General features: G+C 41.1%; 1 protein-coding gene and 1 long non-coding RNA gene across 2 annotated transcripts; both read right to left on the reverse strand.

The window, feature by feature from the left end:
* Positions 1–15,234: 15,234 nt before the first annotated feature.
* On the reverse strand, positions 15,235–16,352 carry LOC308099607 (uncharacterized protein; the record flags this gene model as incomplete). Its single annotated transcript, XM_080448344.1, has 3 exons — positions 15,235–15,361; positions 15,552–15,720; positions 15,869–16,352. 3 exons carry the CDS (start codon positions 16,350–16,352, stop codon positions 15,235–15,237), a joined length of 780 nt encoding a protein of 259 aa, XP_080304470.1.
* A 555-nt stretch (positions 16,353–16,907) lies between these two features.
* Positions 16,908–17,577, reverse strand: LOC308098058. Its single transcript, XR_013934255.1, has 3 exons — positions 17,414–17,577; positions 17,145–17,228; positions 16,908–17,023 (listed from the first exon to the last, which is right to left on the reverse strand). It is a non-coding gene; the product is annotated as an uncharacterized lncRNA (long non-coding RNA).
* Between the last annotated feature and the right edge of the window lie 937 nt (positions 17,578–18,514).

The raw sequence follows: 18,514 nt of genomic DNA on the forward strand, positions 1-18,514 counted from the left end.
TCGGCTCTGATCAGGCGTTTATACACCGGCTCGTTGGTTAAACACGATGCTTTTTCCAGGGCGTTTAAGATGTCTTTTTAAATGATGATGATGATGATGATGATGTTGATGATAAGGGGTGTTTTGACTTGTTTTGATTGGCGGTGAGAAGGCGTTTTCATCTCTTTTTTTCTTGCTTTCTGGTGATGGTGGAGTAGACCTGTGGTTCTGCTGATTTTCCTGACTTCTGTGTTTCATTTTGTGGTGGCTTTTCGGCCTTCTTGGTGAACGCGACTCTTTGGTGTCATGGCTTTTCGGCTGTGTACTGCTTATCTTGGATTATCACTTTCGTGGTAATGCTATTTCATTTCAAAATGGCAGTGTTGATGCTAGCTTGATGTTGATTCTGTGTTTGGTGTTCTTCACGTTGTGAAGCTGGTCTTGTCTTTGTTTGTTTACTGGCGGTGGTGACGCGGTAATGTTGTTTTGTGTCTTTGTTGTGTGGTTGGTAATGTTAGTTTTGGGTGTATGTGAGTGTGTGAGGAGAAGGTGATGTTTGTCTCATTGTATGTTGGTCTTGTACTGAGTGTGTCTTTGTGTTGTTGAGAAGTCTAGTATTGTTATTTATAGAACACAAAATCAGCTTTAACTGATGTAATTATGTTTTCGGCTATAACAGCATGACTTGTGCTTGTAACAATTGCCTGCCTTCCAAAGGTGTTTTTACAGACTGTTATGTGATTTTTTTGATGTTTTAGGAGAGGTGACTGTATGTGTGTATGTGTGTGTGTGTGTGTGTGTGTTGTTTGTTGACACGCGTGATTTTTTCCCTGGGGGGGGGGCGCGGTCTGTGATGTGATCTGTGTCTTGGGGGGGTGGATGTTGAGAGTTTTTCGGTGCCAATGTGTGCTTGAGATAGCTTAACCTGGTTTTTGGGGTTGGTGGATTTCGTTTGTTTTCAACACATTTTTTGTTGAATGTGTTGAAAGAGGGGAGAGATGTGAAATAATTGTGTAGATAGTCAATTGTTGAACAGAAACATAACTATTCAAAATAATAGTCTAAATAATAGTGAAAGTAATATTTTTGAACTGTTAAAGTAATTTAAAAAAAGGACAGTAAAAAGTGAATTTAGGAATATAATTGGAATGTTATAAGCAAGGGTTAAATTTGATCGACTACAGACCTTGTTGATGTCTGTGTGAAAAAATATTTAATTGAATACTACTAAAGTTTTATTAGATAGAAACGATTTCGGTCTGTTTTGTGCTTTATTCATGTCAGGTTTAATGATTTTGCTGGTCTAATGTATTGTTGTGAACGTGCTGTCCCTGTTGTGTAAGATTGAGGCTTTTTCCCTGAGAGATATGACCTGGGAGTGCACGCCCATGGGAGATTTTCGTTACTTTGGCCAAGAAACGGAATCGTTCGTATTTTCTCTGGGGAGACGCTGAGATTGATCACGGCGGGGATAGCATGGCACGGCCATATTTTGGATCTGTTAAAAGGTGCCTAGAAATTGAGGAACGGATGTATTAGCTACACATGCGTGCTTTAATTAATAGACAAATGATTTAGCTGAACTGACTCATGAGTGATGCACGGATGGAGCTGATTTTAAAATTAAGGTTTTGGATATAATTAGAGGTTAAACTGGAGGATTGAGCCATGTGCACCAGAGAGATTCTGTGTGATCCATATTTTGTTACAATGCATTAGATTTTGGTTTATTTTTAGGAGATCCGAAGGACTGAAGTGAGAACCATTGTTTACCTCTGATGGTTAAGAGGGGGTATTACACCTTTTCTTTGCAGGTTTTCTTGAAAAGATACAGACTTTTCTTTGTTGTGCTTGGATGTTAGATAAAACTTTGCCTTAAATTGAGTGACAACTTGTTAACAGTTCCCGGTCTGAGTCATATCCTTTTATATATCACAAATTGAGTAATGTTCAGAGTTTCAATGGTGAGCTAAAAACCTAATTCAATGGCTCACCACTGGGGCTAAAAATAAGCTGAAACTTTTTGTCCAAGGAATAGATAATATTTATAATACTTAAGCATGCAACAGGAGATCTGTGCTCATTTGTGACTTGAAATTACCACATATTTTGTTTGTTTGTCTTATCTAATCAGGAGCAGAGGGAACATTTGGTTTCATTTTGGAGATTTAAGGTGAGTGCGGGGGTGTTGGTTACAATGGTGGATAAGAGTAGTTTTTGGGAACAGACCTAAAGACCCTGGCGTGTTTAGAATGTCAGTGGGTGTTTATTTTTAGCGATGGATCTTGGGGTAGGGAATTGGTTAGCAGTTCCCATGCCCGAGTGTCGAATGGTAGGAAAAGTTAGTAAGCTAGTCAATAGGTGGCAGACAGATAGGGGGGTCTGTTCCATTTGTTTAAACTGCTCTGACACCCTTGTGATGGACACCACCAGCACTGTCCATTATAATCTGTACTTAAGTAAAATAGATTTTAGTATGCTTTAAGGAGTGTACACATTTTGAAAAAATTGAGAGTGAAAGCTCTGTTATTATAAAATTTAGGATCCAGAGGGGAACGCTTATACAGGGATTACTATGGTAGGCCTACACATTTTGAAGTATTGTTAGGAAAATAGAGTTAAATAGCTGCTGAAACAGTAAAAATTGTATTTATTATTAGGAAAATGCTAAAACGTTCTGATGTATGAGTAACAAATGGGAATCATTGTTTTGTAAAATATAACAAAGAGAAAAAAAAATTGAAAAGTAACATAGTAGCCTGTAATGTAAGATTGAGTCAATGTTATGTAGGAATAAAACGATTAGGTCATAGCTAAAATATACGATATGTTTAGATTCTGTAGGAAAGTTTTTTCCAAGTGTTTTTATAAACTAAGAACAGATTGAGATGGAGAACGTTGGAGACACTGATGATGGCGTTGGAGGAATTTGGAGATGCTGATAGTCCAGGGGGGACCATGGTGGAGTGGACGTGTCTATAGCAGCAAGGAGGAGTCGGTGGGATGTCAAAAGGAGCACGCTAAAGATATCGCTGGAACAGCTGCTCTACCCAAATGATTCTCCGATCTGCACTGCACTGCATCTCCACTGCTTCTACTGAGATCTACCGCTTCGATCCGACATCATCTACACAGCTCTGTGTCATCCTTCTGAACCCAGCTCTACAAACGTCCACGACGAGGTCCGGGTTGACAGCTCGGCGCAACAACACAGGATGGCAGAATGACGGAGGTTTATAGACCCACAGACATCAAGCAGACGGCTATATGTTTCAGAATTCAGTTCTACTGGTCTTTGAGATTCAACAAAATTTCATCTGCAGAATGAAGGCTACTACACACGGGTGGATAATCCCATATGTTCTTTGTCTACGTCTAGTGCTGAAAATAGCTGTGGGGGCATACCCAAAAAGGCAGTGATTTCAAGGAAGTGGCCTGTTAAAAGTCTTTTTCGTGGCTTCAGTTTTTCTACAATGAGGAACAGCTTTTGTTTTAATAACTGATCATTCTACAGGTGCAAACATGGACATTCAAAGAAGGAGGCCTACCAGAAACATTGCGTTGTTAGTATAAGCGAAAAAAGAAAGAACAGAGATCATATCTGTGCGCGTGAACACTAAGAACATTTCATGTTAAAGTATGTTATATGATGTGTTTTGACCCATAACCCTATGAAGATTGCTTTTCATTTCCATTTGTCTACAGAGAAATAAGCGTTGATTTGTTACTAGTTCCATAACCCACCAGAGGGGTCGCTATTATGCTAACCAATACACAAGAGAATCTGTTGTCTAAAAAAGATTTTGGAGATCACCTTCAAGTAAGGAGTGAGATAAGTCTCTGGATATCCCTTTTTATGGAGGATTATTGATCATCCTCCAAGAGGGGAAGTTGTATGGTATATCCAGGACTATATCATTTATTAAGGGTTAATAACAGTGTGGGAATAGCATTCTAAATTGAGAAATAGACTGTGAGACCTTATATGGTAAGAAAATAGTGCTGTGAGACCTTTTTGCTCTGAACAGGTGTGAAGCTGCAACTACTGCATTAGGATGAAAGGTAAATAGGGCCCAGAGTCACAACAGACAGAGACAGCTGATTCAACCAGCTGCTATCAAATCTAAGAATAATGCCACTCCTCTTAAATTATCTCTTTTTGTCTAAATCATTCATAGAAGGTTGAATACATATATTTGTGGTCTTATATTGAAGCTAATAACATGTTGAACAATGATTTCATATTATGAGCTTGTGTAAAAGTGCAGTTTTGATAGATAAATGTTCTGTGTTTAAACCAAGACAGATTGTGTGACTGAGAAAAGGGCTGGTCAGGAAGCCTGTTGTTTTTAGAAGTTTGTTTATGAGTGGTCAAGGAGGAGGACAGGGAGGTCCTATGTCAAATGTCTTTCTGTATAAAATACAATGTAGTTGTGATTTAAGTACACTCTGTGATTGGCAATGCAGATGTCAACGTCTATGGAAATAAATACATTTCTGTGGACAAACCCTCTTTCAACTGGATTCTTGTTCATTCTTGCACTTAGGGAATAGTGTTTTTTCCTGTCTGATCATGGCCAATATACGACACCCTCCCCAACTCTCCCCCCTCTCCTCTCCTCTCCTCTCCTCTCTTCTCCTCTCCTCTCCTCTGATGATGAATTGTCACCTTTGCATTGCAGTTTCAACATACTGATGTAATTGTTAAGAAAGTAAATGCTGGCAAGGGAACAACACTCTTTGACTTAATTTACTTACTAATCATTTAAGATTGTTAAATGTGTGTTCAGTTGCAGTAGGTCAGTCACATTAGGTCCATGAGAGAACTGTACTTTAAACTTAATATAATTAAAATATAAAGTTAAATAGATTTGTATTTATTAAGCACAGTGTTGTGCTTAACATGTTTAATTCCTATACAAACATGTTAACTACTTTAAGGTAAAAGAAAATGCGCACGGTGTGCGCGTGCAGTGCACGCGCGTGTCGTCATTAAAATACTGTTGCCTGTTCTTCCATCACTTTGTTCCAAAAGGCTCTCTCCATGTCAAATTGAGTCTCTTGAGCCAAAACAAGTTCACATGCAACATTCCCTTGAGCTGTGCTACCTGGATAATTAGGCCTCTGATGACAGATGATGAATTTTCCCCTTTGCATTACAGTTTCAACAAACTGATGTAACCATTAAGAAAGTTCAGTCAGACAACTCTTAGATTGGATTAGAATATATATTTATTAGCAAGCTTGAGCATGGAATAGAAAGCATGAGGAAGCATGGTTTGGCGTCAGGCCTCTGAATCCATTCATCCCCTGTAAGGATAACATTTTAATGAATGTTACATGCCAAATAGCATTTACAGGGAATGAATTAAACCCCCATGGGGATCTAGAAACAGAGCCTACAGGTGGATGCCGGGGAGGCGGGTGGGATGACTTTCATGGGCAGCAGCGGTAAGCAGCGAGCAGCAGCAGGTAAGCAGCGAGCAGCGGTAGCAGATCTCAGCAAGCAGCAGCAGTAACGACACACGTCGGCTCAGCAAGACAGGGCAGCCAGAGTGAGCAGGTAACAGCACAGTACCCATAACCACCCGATCAGGAGGAAAGAGCATGTGACCTAGTCACCTGATCGGTTGCCCCAATCCCTTGAGTTGCCTGGCCTGAACTAGCTCCATAAACTGCGCCTCATTTCAGTCAGACAACTCTTAGATTGGATTAGAATATATATTTATTAGCAAGCTTGAGCATGGAATAGAAAGCATGAGGAAGCATGGTTTGGCGTCAGGCCTCTGAATCCATTCATCCCCTGTAAGGATAACATTTTAATGAATGTTACATGCCAAATAGCATTTACAGGGAATGAATTAAACCCCCAAAACAGCAAGAACCCCCAAAACCGCCTGGGAGCACAGAGCCTGACGCCGGACCAACCATCTGTGAGAATGGTGGAGCTCCATAATTTAACATGATATAATGACTGAGTTCCTCATCATACATTTTTTAAATTTAACTAAACAAATGCAGCATGCATCCATGTGTTCAGCGAGCCTGATGAATCCAGGTACCCGCTGATCCCTGAATTCAGGAGTCCTAGACGGTATCCTAATATGGCGTCCACGCTGTGCCGCACCAACTCGGATTCGAAGAGGACATTCTATATTAATTTCTTTTTCAAAGAAATCTGCTATATATATACACATATATATAAAATGAGACATCCTATGATGAATGATAACTATTGTTTATCATCCATAATAAATAAAGTGTACTGACTATGTGTGTAAAGACGTGCTATCTTTACTTAACATCTGAATCAGTACTATATATATAATATATTAGCCTGACTGCATAGTCATAAATAGCCCAACATTTTTGAAACCCAACATATTAAATAGCCCAACGCCATGAAGTCACCAATAACTAATCCCCAGCCATCCACCCGATCTCAAAATTAAGCAAAGAATATTGCGGCAGCAGCTTTTTATTTAAGCAGATTTACACAGCGTGCGCACTCATAAGCTTTTGGGCATGCAGAATTTCTTTTTTGTTAAATCTAATGTATCTAGTGTAAGCTCCTGAGGACCATCGCCCCAGGGATTTGAGTGAAGCCGAAGGCACAAGCAGCGCTGCAGTTGTCGCTGCTCCAATGCGAAGGGAGTGCGCTGTGTAGACGCTTGGAGAAAGCCCGCAGCTTGAGCAGATCTCTCTCAGCTTAGCCGTAAACCAGGATCTGGTCATCGGTTTGCCGCCATCGGTGAGGAAAAGAGGATCATTTGGGGCAGAAACCGGCCTGGTTGCCAGGTAGCTCAACATAGAATTGAAAGGACAAAAATCAGAATTATTCCTTGCGATGATCACAGGAGTTCCTTTACACCACTTGTCAGTTTTAGAATGTTTCAAATACACCGTGAAATACTCATGCTCTATGGTTAGGTCTGAAAAACAGAGATCATGCAGAGGATTGAATGCCAGTGATCTAGTAGTAAATTCTCCACATCTCATAAACCCATAGAAAGCCATTAACAAGACTGCCTCCACCATTTTATCCACATAGGGCGTGTACACCCGTGATCTTAATTTGGAAACCAGCTGTTGCACCAAAGTGATTGTAAGAGGTAAGCGTTTGTCATTGCCTTGGAGTCGCTCTTTTTTGAGACCGTTGAGAAGCAGACGGATTGAAGGATTTCCTAGAATGCTATCTACTGATGGGTCTTGGCAACGAAGATGGAACTGAATGCCGGCTATTAAAGCCTTGATGGACTGAGGCTGCAACTTGCGGGACTCAAAAGAGTGGACTATGAATGCGCATACCATAGGGATATTCACAGGTAATGGCGGGCAAGCAAAACGGGCACAGAAAGAACAAAAGAACCACCATGCAGAATCATAAGATTTTAATGTGCTTTTTGCTAAACCATTTCTCATGTATTTGGCAGCGGAATTCAGCAAGGACAGGAGAGGACTTTCGATGCCTAATCTAGGATCGCCTGGTGGAACCCTGGGCAAGGCAGGCCGCTTGGCTTTGCGTCTGGACACAATTTTTGGAATTCCTGGAATTTGAATCGAGACAGAGCGTCAGCTATTTTGTTCTCGTACCCTGGAATGAAAACGGCGTGCATAATGAAATTACCCTTAATGCACGTCCAGGTAAGACGCCTCATAAACTGATTAATTACGGGAATTGAAGAGCGCCCCTTGTTAATTATATGCACAGCAGCCTCGTTGTCACACAAAACTGTGATCTTTTTCCGGGACCACTGGCTACCCCATAGTAATGAGGCTACGACAATTGGGTACAATTCAAATAACGCTATTGATTTACTATCCTCTGGCATATCAGCCATTTCTTTAGGCCAGCTTTCCGCGAACCATTCTCCATTGAAAAACCCCCCGAAACCCACGGAAGGCGCGGCATCTGTGAAGAAATTAATTGACGCGGATGTTTCTGCTAACTCATTATAAAAGAAGGAAATGCCGTTCCACTGATCTAGGAACAGAGACCAGAATCTTAAATCTGACTGGCTTCCTTCGTCTAAAATGATAGACCCCTGCAAGTCTTTTGTCGTTTTGGACAAATCTAAAAGTCGGGAAATAAACGAGCGCCCTTGTGGGATAATCCGCATGGCGTAATTTAGATGGCCGAGAAGAGAAAGCATTTCCTTTTTTAATACCGAGGCTGCCGAAGTGAAAGACTTGATAATATCCCTGATCCGAATCAATTTCTCTTCAGGGAGAGAGGCTTGCATGAGGACACTGTCCAGCATGATGCCCAAAAATTCTAGCCTTGTACAGGGCCCTACTGTTTTCTCCTCAGACAGAGGAACTCCGAATTGTTTGAAAACATCTCTTACTATTGAGATGCAACGCGCCGGAGGTGACCCGGCGAAATCCACCACTAGAAAATCATCCAACAAATGCAAAACGAAAGGTAATTTGTAGGTGTTGGACAAAATCCAGCATAAGGCTTCTGAAAGAGTGTCAAAAATCCGCGGGCTGCTCCGACAGCCAAACGTCAATTTAACGGCAAAATACAATTTGGACCGCCATCTAACCCCGAAAATATGCCATTGGGAAGGATGTAATGGCATGACTTTAAACGCGTCCGTAATGTCCGCCTTCCCAAGCCAAGCGCCCTGTCCTGCAATTTTTAACATTTGAATGGCATTATCTACTGTGGCATAGAATAAGGAAAACGGGGCCAGAGGAATTAAGCTGTTGATACTCGGGACTGGCCCTTTATGAGGGGCTGACAGGTCCACGATTAAACGCTTTTTTCCTGAATATTTTCTCGTGGCAATTCCAATGGGGCTAACCCTAAATGGGTTAAATGGTGATTTAGAAAATGGACCTATCATGTACCCCTTTTTTATCTCTTTCTCCAGGAGCTCGTCTACCACTAGTGGATCCTTAATGGCGGATTGTAAATTTGGACACACATGTGTGGTTTTTGGAAGCCAACATAGACCAGCTAAGAACCCCTGCACTAGTCCGGTGATGAGATAGTTGACCCAGCACTGGTTCGGATGATTTTTTAGAGCCGTAGAAAGAGCAGGGACGATCACAGGCGTAGAGGGATGCAAATCATTTATTTGGCTGATTTTGCAGCCGGACGGACCCTCCTTGGGCACACAGACCGTGGGTGGCTGTCTGCGCACCAGCTGCAAATATGCATATATTTACAATTAACAAATGTGCAGACATTTTCATTGAAATTAATACATATAGGTGTTTTTGAGCCTGGAGCATAAGGCACCTGTCTTTTGCTGGGACCGAACGCTGCAGCTTGATGGCCGAATGCCGCAGATTGCTGGCGAGGAGCCCGGCTTTCGCCCAGGGCCAGGAACGCAGATTTTGGGCAGAGATTAGAACGGTGGCTGAACGAAGAACATATGGTGCAGGAGATGGCTTGATGGCCGGTGAAGTGCCTGCTGATCAGGCCTAAATCTACAACTGCCCAATCGATTCTCTGATTAAATCTTTGTATGTACATAGCTGCTTTGGAGGAGAAGCTTTTGTGATATTCAAAAAACAACATCCCTCCATAAGACAGCGCTAAATCTGCGATAATAGACAGGTAAGTATCTAACTCTACTCTCCTATCAGGATATACTTCACAGATCGTGTCTCTGTACACGCCGAAAGCTACGAAGAATTCAGCTAATGTAAGAGATTTGGATAATCTTGGATCACTCTCCTTAAGATAAACAGAAAAATCGCCACAATCCACCATCCGTTTCTCTGAAGAATCTGCTGCGTTAATAAGAATTTTGATGAGATTAACGTCCTGCCCTGTTAAAGCAAGTAATGTATAACTTATTAATCTCATAATTAACCCAACATAATATATTACAGATATCGGTGCAGCCTGCGTACCTTCGAGTATCTGGGTCCTGAGAGCATCAGGAATAGCCCCTGCTGGGGAAAGAAACGCTGCTCCTACTGCTGGCGCCGGGACTGCAGTTCCCAGGTTCCTCCTGGGTTTGACTGCAGGATCGGCTGCTGACGTCATCGTGACGAAGGGAGTCGCTGCGGAAGTACCTGCACTGCTATCGACCTGGGTGCTGGCTTTATTTTCCAGCATGATCAGCCTTTGAGTCATGCTGGATAATGATGATTTGATATCGGTAAGCGCGAATAACACCTCAGCATTCTGCTGAGGGGCCGAAGAAGCGGTGGTCGGAGCTGGAGAGGCCGGAGGAGGGGCAGATGGAGGAGCAGAGGAGACCGAAGGCAGAGCGTGAGCTGGAGCAGCAATCTTCCGCTGCTTCGGCGGAGCCTTGGCACTTTTTCCACCGCTTGGGCCGCGCTTTTTCGCCGGAGCTTTCCCCTTCTTGCCTCTGCCGGTTTCAGTTTCTGGATCAGCCGGACTTTGATCTTTTTCTAGCAGAAACTGGAACAGCTCCTCATGGCTAAACCCGTGAGGAACGGGTATATTATTGACATATAATGCCTCCAGGATCCGCACCACTGGCCAGTCGCCCAGCTGTTTTTGGACTAGCCGGGAACTACGGCGCCGCTGATCAGACGCAGAGTCGATCTCTTTGGCCGGGGGACCCGGGATGTCCCCAGGGGGGAGGGACGCGATCCCGGTGTCTGGAATTTCCTCCGTACCCCGTTCGCTCCCCGTGTCCGTGGAGGAGGAGGACATGGCGAGGAGGACGAACAACCAGGAGAAGAATTTATAAGCTTTCATGGGCAGCAGCGGTAAGCAGCGAGCAGCAGCAGGTAAGCAGCGAGCAGCGGTAGCAGATCTCAGCAAGCAGCAGCAGTAACGACACACGTCGGCTCAGCAAGACAGGGCAGCCAGAGTGAGCAGGTAACAGCACAGTACCTATAACCACCCGATCAGGAGGAAAGAGCATGTGACCTAGTCACCTGATCGGTTGCCCCAATCCCTTGAGTTGCCTGGCCTGAACTAGCTCCATAAACTGCGCCTCATTTAAAGCTGGCAAGGGAAAACATTATTTTACTTAGTTTACTTTCTAATCATTTATTTAGTTTGTTAAATTTGTACAGTTGCAGTAGGTCAGTCAGAATAATGGTCCATGAGAAGAACTGTACTTTTAATTTGTGTCAAGTGAAATACATTTGTATTTATTAAGCACAGCATTGTACAGCATATGAATAAAATCATGAACACAAACATTAACAGACAATAACAAGGGTTGAGTTAAACGGCATAATTATTTATAACATTAGCAATAACACAAAGAAAATAACATGAAAAGGTGTGGTGGGGGTATTGGATATGGGTGTCGGGGTATTGGATCTAATGGTTTGGGGAAGTCCTCTCCTCTCCTCCACTTTCCTCTCCTCTCCTCTCCTCTCCTCTCCCCTCCCCTCCTCTCCACTACTCTCCTCTCCTAGTCATAGCTGTACACAAAAAAGTCTCTCTCCATGTCAAGTGACAGAGTCACTGTTCTTGTACAGTATGTCTATGTTGGTTCCAAAGTTGGGGGCTTTACAGATTTGTGATAAGTACAACTTTGGGGTGCACATACCCTTAAGATGAAGACTTGATTTTATCTTTCATCTACTGCTTTGACATCATGATCATTGAGCTTGTAGATCTATTTTGGCACTATTCTTTCAACTTTTCAACAAAATGTAAACATATAGACTCTAGAGCAGTGGTTCTCAAACTTTTCAGTCTGTGTTTAATTTTGATTTTGTTTTATTTTAACCACAACACTTTACTTACATCTTTGTTAAATTGTGCAGATTCCTCAGCAATTCAAGGATCACTAAAAAGTCAAAATAATGATTCCATGAAGCCTCAGATGAAGACACACTACTCATATAATGGTAGCTTTCTTTCTTTCATTTTCCCAATGTGAAAATGTAAAGGTGATTTAAAGTTGAGGCCTGCGTATGTTTTAAATAAATATACTGCCTGACATAATGTTTTTATGATATATGATATCATATTCATTTAATATTTTTATATTTATATGATTGATTTTAATGATATGTCTAAGGATTCTTTTTTATTATTATAAATATGCAATCATTTATTATATTATTATTTATGATTATATGATTTGCTTGAATAACAAGCTGCAGGGAGCTTCAATGCTGCATAGAAAATATATGGAAAGTCATTGTCTTGAGGTTTTTCTGCAGATCAGAAATCCAATCCAATCCACTTTATTTATATAGCTCATTTTACAACTTTTTCAGGGTTACCAAAGTGCTGTACAGAAAATCAAAAAAAGAAATACACTGGGTAAGCTAAAAACACAGAAACAACAGCAAAACATACAGCAAAAAAGAAGCAAAAATAAACAACAGAAGGAGACCCATCACTGAAAAATACAAGACGCAGCCGCGTCAGCAGACAGTGAAACAATACATAGACCACAGAAACTCTCAAACAGGATCAAAAGCCAAGGTATAAAGGTGGGACTTAAGGCTAAATTGAAAAGTCTCGATGGTGGGGGCCACTTTGATATAGTAGGGGAGCGCAGGAGCACATTCCATGGGGGCTGCTACTGAAAATGGCCGGTCACCTCTGGTCTTTAAAGGTATCATGACATTCATTTTCACTTTTTTTATTTTCAATGTTTTATTTGGGGTTTTATGACCTCAATTACACCCAAAAAAACTGAACTTAGAACATTCAGTGGATTTTCTGTGGTCTGGGGTTTTCTGAATAATTAGGCTGAAAAGTAATCTGAGCTTGGCCCTTCGACAGTGAGGTCACTGTCGATTAATCCCGCCCACTCTCCTCCTCGCCCCTCCCCTCCCCTATCCTTTCCTTTGGGGGGGGCGGAGCAGAGGCGATGATTGACAGGCAAAATCCCTCACCAGCGACACCCGCAGGCAAAGATTTCTTTTTTCATTGCAGTTGAAAAGGCTTTAGAAATGTGAGAGAAAAACACCTGCCATTGATCACTGGAATGGAATTTTCACTTAAAACTTTTTGTACACTTTTGAAGGACCAGGACAAAGACTTTGAATGTGGTGTAAAAGTGAATGTCATTAAACCTTTAAACTTGAATTAGGGACCTCAAGTTTCAACTGGCCCGCAGACCGCAATGACCTAGGGGGGTTATACACCTCTAGGAGTTCAGAAATGCACCTGATAACACCATGAACAGAGGAATAAGAATGAGAATAAGAAACGTACACTGTAAAAAAAAGAAATTTAAAAAAAACAGGAAAATACTGGCAGCCGGGTTGCCATTTAAATTTTGTTAAAAATACAGAAAAACTTTGTAACTACTTTACAACACAATCCTGTAAAATCATTTTACAGTATAAAACTGTTTTATTTTACATTATTAACCAGTAAATACAACAAGCCTTTTCTGCTTAATTCAACCAATTATTAAGTAGCTTTTACATGCAGTTGTTGTAGATTTTGCATTATAAAATGTCTCAATTAACATTTTTTTCTAAGAAATTTTAGATTTTATAGTGGTAAATACAGTAACTTTTACATAAAGTTCTTGTAGATTTTACATTAAATCCCATTAAATTACAAATAACATTTTTTTATCTGTAAAAGCTGCATTATAAAATGTCTCAATTAACATTTTTTTCCTGCAAATAGTTAAAATAAACTTTTTTTTCGCAGCAATTTTTTGTTTTTATAGTGGTAAATACAGTAACCTTTACATGCAGTTGTTGTAGATTTTACATTAAATGCCATTCAAGTGCAGAGAAAGCAAATATTTTTTAACCGTAAAAGCAGCATTATAAAATGTGTCAATTAACAGTTTTTTTCAGCAATTTTTAGATTTTAGAGTGGTAAATACAATAGCTTTATTCTGCAGAAATTGCATTATCAGGGTGCTTTTACACCAATTAATTCATTCATATTTACATGCCGCTGTCGCTTATTGTACATTTAGTTCCATTCAATTCAATAACAGTGCTCAACTGTAAAAGTTGTATTAATGAACACAGTGAAAACAAATTGTAAATACTGCAATAACTTTATTTTCAAGAATGAGCTTGAACTGCTATAAACATATACATTTTATGTACTTACAAATTGTGAAAATGTTGTAATGTAGCCTACAATATAGGCTAGGAATAACATCATTCCTTACAAGGTCTTAAAGATAGGTGCTGTAAATTCTGATTATCAAATTCTGATTATTATAGTGTATCAGTAACATGGGGTCTGACTGTCTCTCCAGCTAATTAGCAAGACATTTTTCCCAGAACATTTAGACTGCTTGTACGAAGACAAATAAAAAGTATATAAAAAAAGGAGGGCAAGCTCCTAAACATGTCTTACAAATCCTTACATGTACTTTCAATTAAAATTTTCAATTTTATTTAAGTGTCAAATTACAACAAGTTGTATAAAAAAAAAAAAGATTGGAGGGCGGTGGTGCAGTGTGTGTGTGTGTGTGAAGACACATCTGTGTGCACTGTGTACTGCATATTAAAGTTTACCAAAGGTTCCTGGAGTCAAGTTTCACGTGAGGGGGGGGGGGGGGGGGGGGGGCGGGTGGGGACGACGTTGGTCTTCTCCACTTGATCTGCATTGGTTGATGGATGACACCTGGGAAAATATAAGAAAAATTATATTAATAATGGGTGTGTATATCTAAGTACTGTGTGTGCGTGCGTGCATCACCCAACATCCACACCCGTTCTAACTACGAGTGTTAATGTAGTCGGTGCAGATTTAGAATGCATTTTGCAATTCTGTGGCTTCGTGATTGATCACAATCAACAGGAAGGCACTACTGCCGATGTAGTCTATCGGCGACTGGCACCTGACCGTCCCTCCCGTGAACAGCTGCCGGGGAGAGGCAAGTGGACCTGGCGGCTTCCCTGCGGTGTGTCCATCCGCCGTCGGAGCAGCGGTGGGTGGACTTCCAGGCCCTGGAGGTCCATAGGAGCGGTTCCGGAGGGCACTTTGTCACCGGGCAGACTGGAACTCGGAACTATGCCTTCTCTGGTGGTCCAGCATGGGACATGCCCAGACTGGTTGTTGGAGGGTTTCGACAGCTTGGGCAAAAGGACTGGCGAAGTGTTGTACCGTCTCTGCCACCATATATGGCGGAGACACTGCTGAGTGACATTCTTGTTGTATCGTGAAGACATGTGCCATGAGATTGTGAATGTAACCTAACTGCACCTGTAATGTTAGTGTACTTTCTAATCGTGTGGACATAAAATGTCCGTTAATGAGCGTGTACTTACCATATGCATGTACATCTATGTACGCATCTCACTGTGTGTGTGTGTGTGTGTGTGTGTGTATGTGTGTGTGTGTGTGGCCAACAATCTTACCATTCAAACATCACGCCACTCATGGTCCGACAGAGCCTGGATCAAGGTAGACACCCTAGGATTGACACTGAGACGTGCTTTTTTGCTCTCCACTTTAGTGCCTTTCTCTGGGTTGATTGAGAACATACACCTGCAGTCACAGAAGAAATGTATAGATTATAAAACAGCTATGTAAAGAAAAAACAAAAGTTGATCCTTTTTCTATTCAAGTTATTATATTAAAGCAACTTCATATGGCAACGATTTTGATTAGGCAGCACTACTTTCTTTCAGTTAAATTAAGTGAAAATGCAGGAAAAAGCAAACCAAAAAATACACACCTCTGAAGAAACTCCAGGGTTGATGCCAGCGCTGATGGGTAGTGGATGTTGAAGCAATAGTAGCTTCCAAACATCATGCACACTGCTGACACGAAGGTGGGAATGTTGTCATGTACAATGACTTGGTCAACACTCAGCATATAACGTTTTGCTGAATAGCAGGACTTCCCTAAAAAAGGAGCAAAACACAAAAAAAAAGCAATATTCAAATAAAATGTAACACAAACACATTGAGACGTTTTTAGATTTTAAAATGTGTGTGTGTTTTACACAATAGACAGAACCGTAGAATGAAAAAAGAAAAAGAAAAAACTTACCACACACAATGATGGCTGGAGTCAAGGGAACATTGTCCATCTGAACTTCCCGTGCCAGGCATGTTTGCTCCACATAACGGAACATTTCGTCCTCTTTCTCTTTCAAGTAGGCCATCAGAAGGAGCACCATCTCTTTTACATCATCAGACATACCACCCTGCTCTCCCCTCATCAATTTGTACTTTGTGTGGGCGTCCATGTACCTTTGGCTGATCTTTAGAGGATTGCGGTTCAAGTACTTCAGGAGACGTTCTCCCTTGACTTCCAGATTCCGTCCGAAAACCTCTTTCAGCTCAATTCCAGTAAGATTCTGGAAATGGACCACCATGCCAAGTTCCTGGAACCACAATGGCCACTCTGCCAGAAGGTCCTTGATGCTTTCTCCCTGGTTTACCTCTTTTCGTTGTGTGTAGAAAGTCGCCTTCATTAGACCTTTGACTTTATCTCGATCCACATCAGTTTGCTGATCCTCCATCACCTTCATTTTAGCTTTCTTCTGTAGCTGGCTCTGTGTGGTCTCTCCTAGGGGCAATAATTTTTACTGCCAGTTGATGCACCCATATGTGTCCTGGACTGCTGCTCTTCGTTCAGGACTGACTTCGTCTGTGGTAGAGCCAGAATCAGATTCACCAAGCTTTCGTTTCCTCATGTGGGGAATCTCAGGTCGCCTCTGATTATTTATCCTACATATCAATTGCTTTTTTATAGAGTCATATCCTGTCCCAAGGATATCTCCTGCTATTACATCTTTCAGAGATTTGGGGTATTTTTCCACCATTTTTTTGGCAACTACCTCTGCGTGCTTGGACCCTAACTGAGAACATTTTTTCTTTATTGCAATGACCAGAATCCGGATCATCTCCTTTCTCAGTTTACTTGATGGTCCTTCTCCTCTCTCCAATGAGTGGATAAGTTCATCTGGGAACTGATCCCACGGTATCATGAAGCTCTCCACCCAGTCTCTGTCAATACTTCGGAAGATGATGGAATCATTTGATGATAAACTTCTTGGTGAAAAAGACTGACAGGATGCAGACAGTCCTGATGATGCACCAGATAATGCAGCTGCACGAGATGATACTGATGCCAAAGATGACGGACCGGGCCATTCTGGTGAAGCAGCACTAGCTAAGCATCCGGTTTCAGGAGTCTGGTCTGAAAAACACATTCATACAAATGCATACACATAAAGTTACACAATATGAATGTTTGTATATCACCGAATTACTTTGGCACTTGCATCCTGTATTTCAAAAGAAACACTCAAAGTGTGTACCAGATGATATTGACGCCCCAGATGACGGACGAGGGCATCCAGGTGAACCACCACTACCTGAGCAGCTGGTTTCAGGAGTCTGGTCTGCAAAACACACATACATTTCATTTATATTAATGCATTTTACTGTGCGTCTTCATTTCAATTTACTGTATGCGCACATACAGAGACATACGTTTCCTGTGTACGTATATGTGCGCGTGCTATGGAACATAAATCAAGTTTAAGCCATATTTACAATGTACTGTATCCTGCAATAATTTACTTACATTTCTGCTTCCAAGCCTCAAGGAGCTTTCGGGCTTGAATTGGCCTCAATGATGACAGCAAATCGTCTTCTGAAACAAACTGAAAATCATCAGATGTCTCCACCCCCAATTCCTGTAATTTCTCTTCTAGAATCTTGACAATGACCTCTGAAAGGTCAGGTAGGACCGCAGTAATGGCGTTGTGTAGGAATGTCTCCTCCATTGCTGGAATGGGAAAAAAACATTACATTTTTCAAAAGCATTAATGACAAGACTACAGTAATTTGACAATATATATCATATATGTACACACACACACTGTATATGCATTTTCTTTTTTTCTCTTTTTCTTGTGCATGGCCTCCATCACAATGTCTTAGATAATGTTTATTTCGACAACACACTGTGTTTCAGCGGAATGACTTGGTGTCCGTTAAGAATGTATGATGTTAAAGGATAAAAATCTACCAAGTCATTAATGTAAAGACATTGTAACTTTGTACTCGGTTTTCTCACTGAGTATAGATGGTATTCAGAATAATAGTGAGATTCATGGATTTCCATCACAAAATAAACAGTTGCATCATTTTGAATTAAAAATCATGAGCAGTTCTCCAAACTCCATGGACTCATCATTTTGTGAGACAAGGAAATGCCTTTTTTTATAAGATGTGCCTTTATACAGTATGTCAGTGGAAACAATAGTATTGTTTTCTGAAAAACAAAACTCTCTCACTGCAGGTTGCATTGTCTCACTGTAGAGATTTTGATAAAACCTACAACTGTCTTTAACTTTCAGAATTAATCCTGGCCGAGCTATGATATATGAATGAAACAGCTGATGTCGTTCAGATAAAGTTTGGCAGATGTTCTTAAAGTTTTTCAAATGCCTGGCACATCTCTTAAAGTAACAGTGTTTACTTTCAAAGCGCATCGTCCATAATCTTATCAAGGGTCCAAATTTCAAAATTAATGCCGGATAGTGGCGCAGGTAATGGTGTTTTGGTTTTAGTTTATTCTTAGGAAACAAACTCTTGAATCCAAATATTCCTGTATTAGAATTTCAAGATAGGCTACCTCTGCTGACGAAATATTTTGTGCACATATAAATTCAACGATATC

The sequence above is a fragment of the Gymnoscopelus braueri genome, assembly GCF_963280865.1.
Source record: "Gymnoscopelus braueri genome assembly, chromosome: 13".
Lineage (NCBI taxonomy): Eukaryota > Metazoa > Chordata > Actinopteri > Myctophiformes > Myctophidae > Gymnoscopelus > Gymnoscopelus braueri.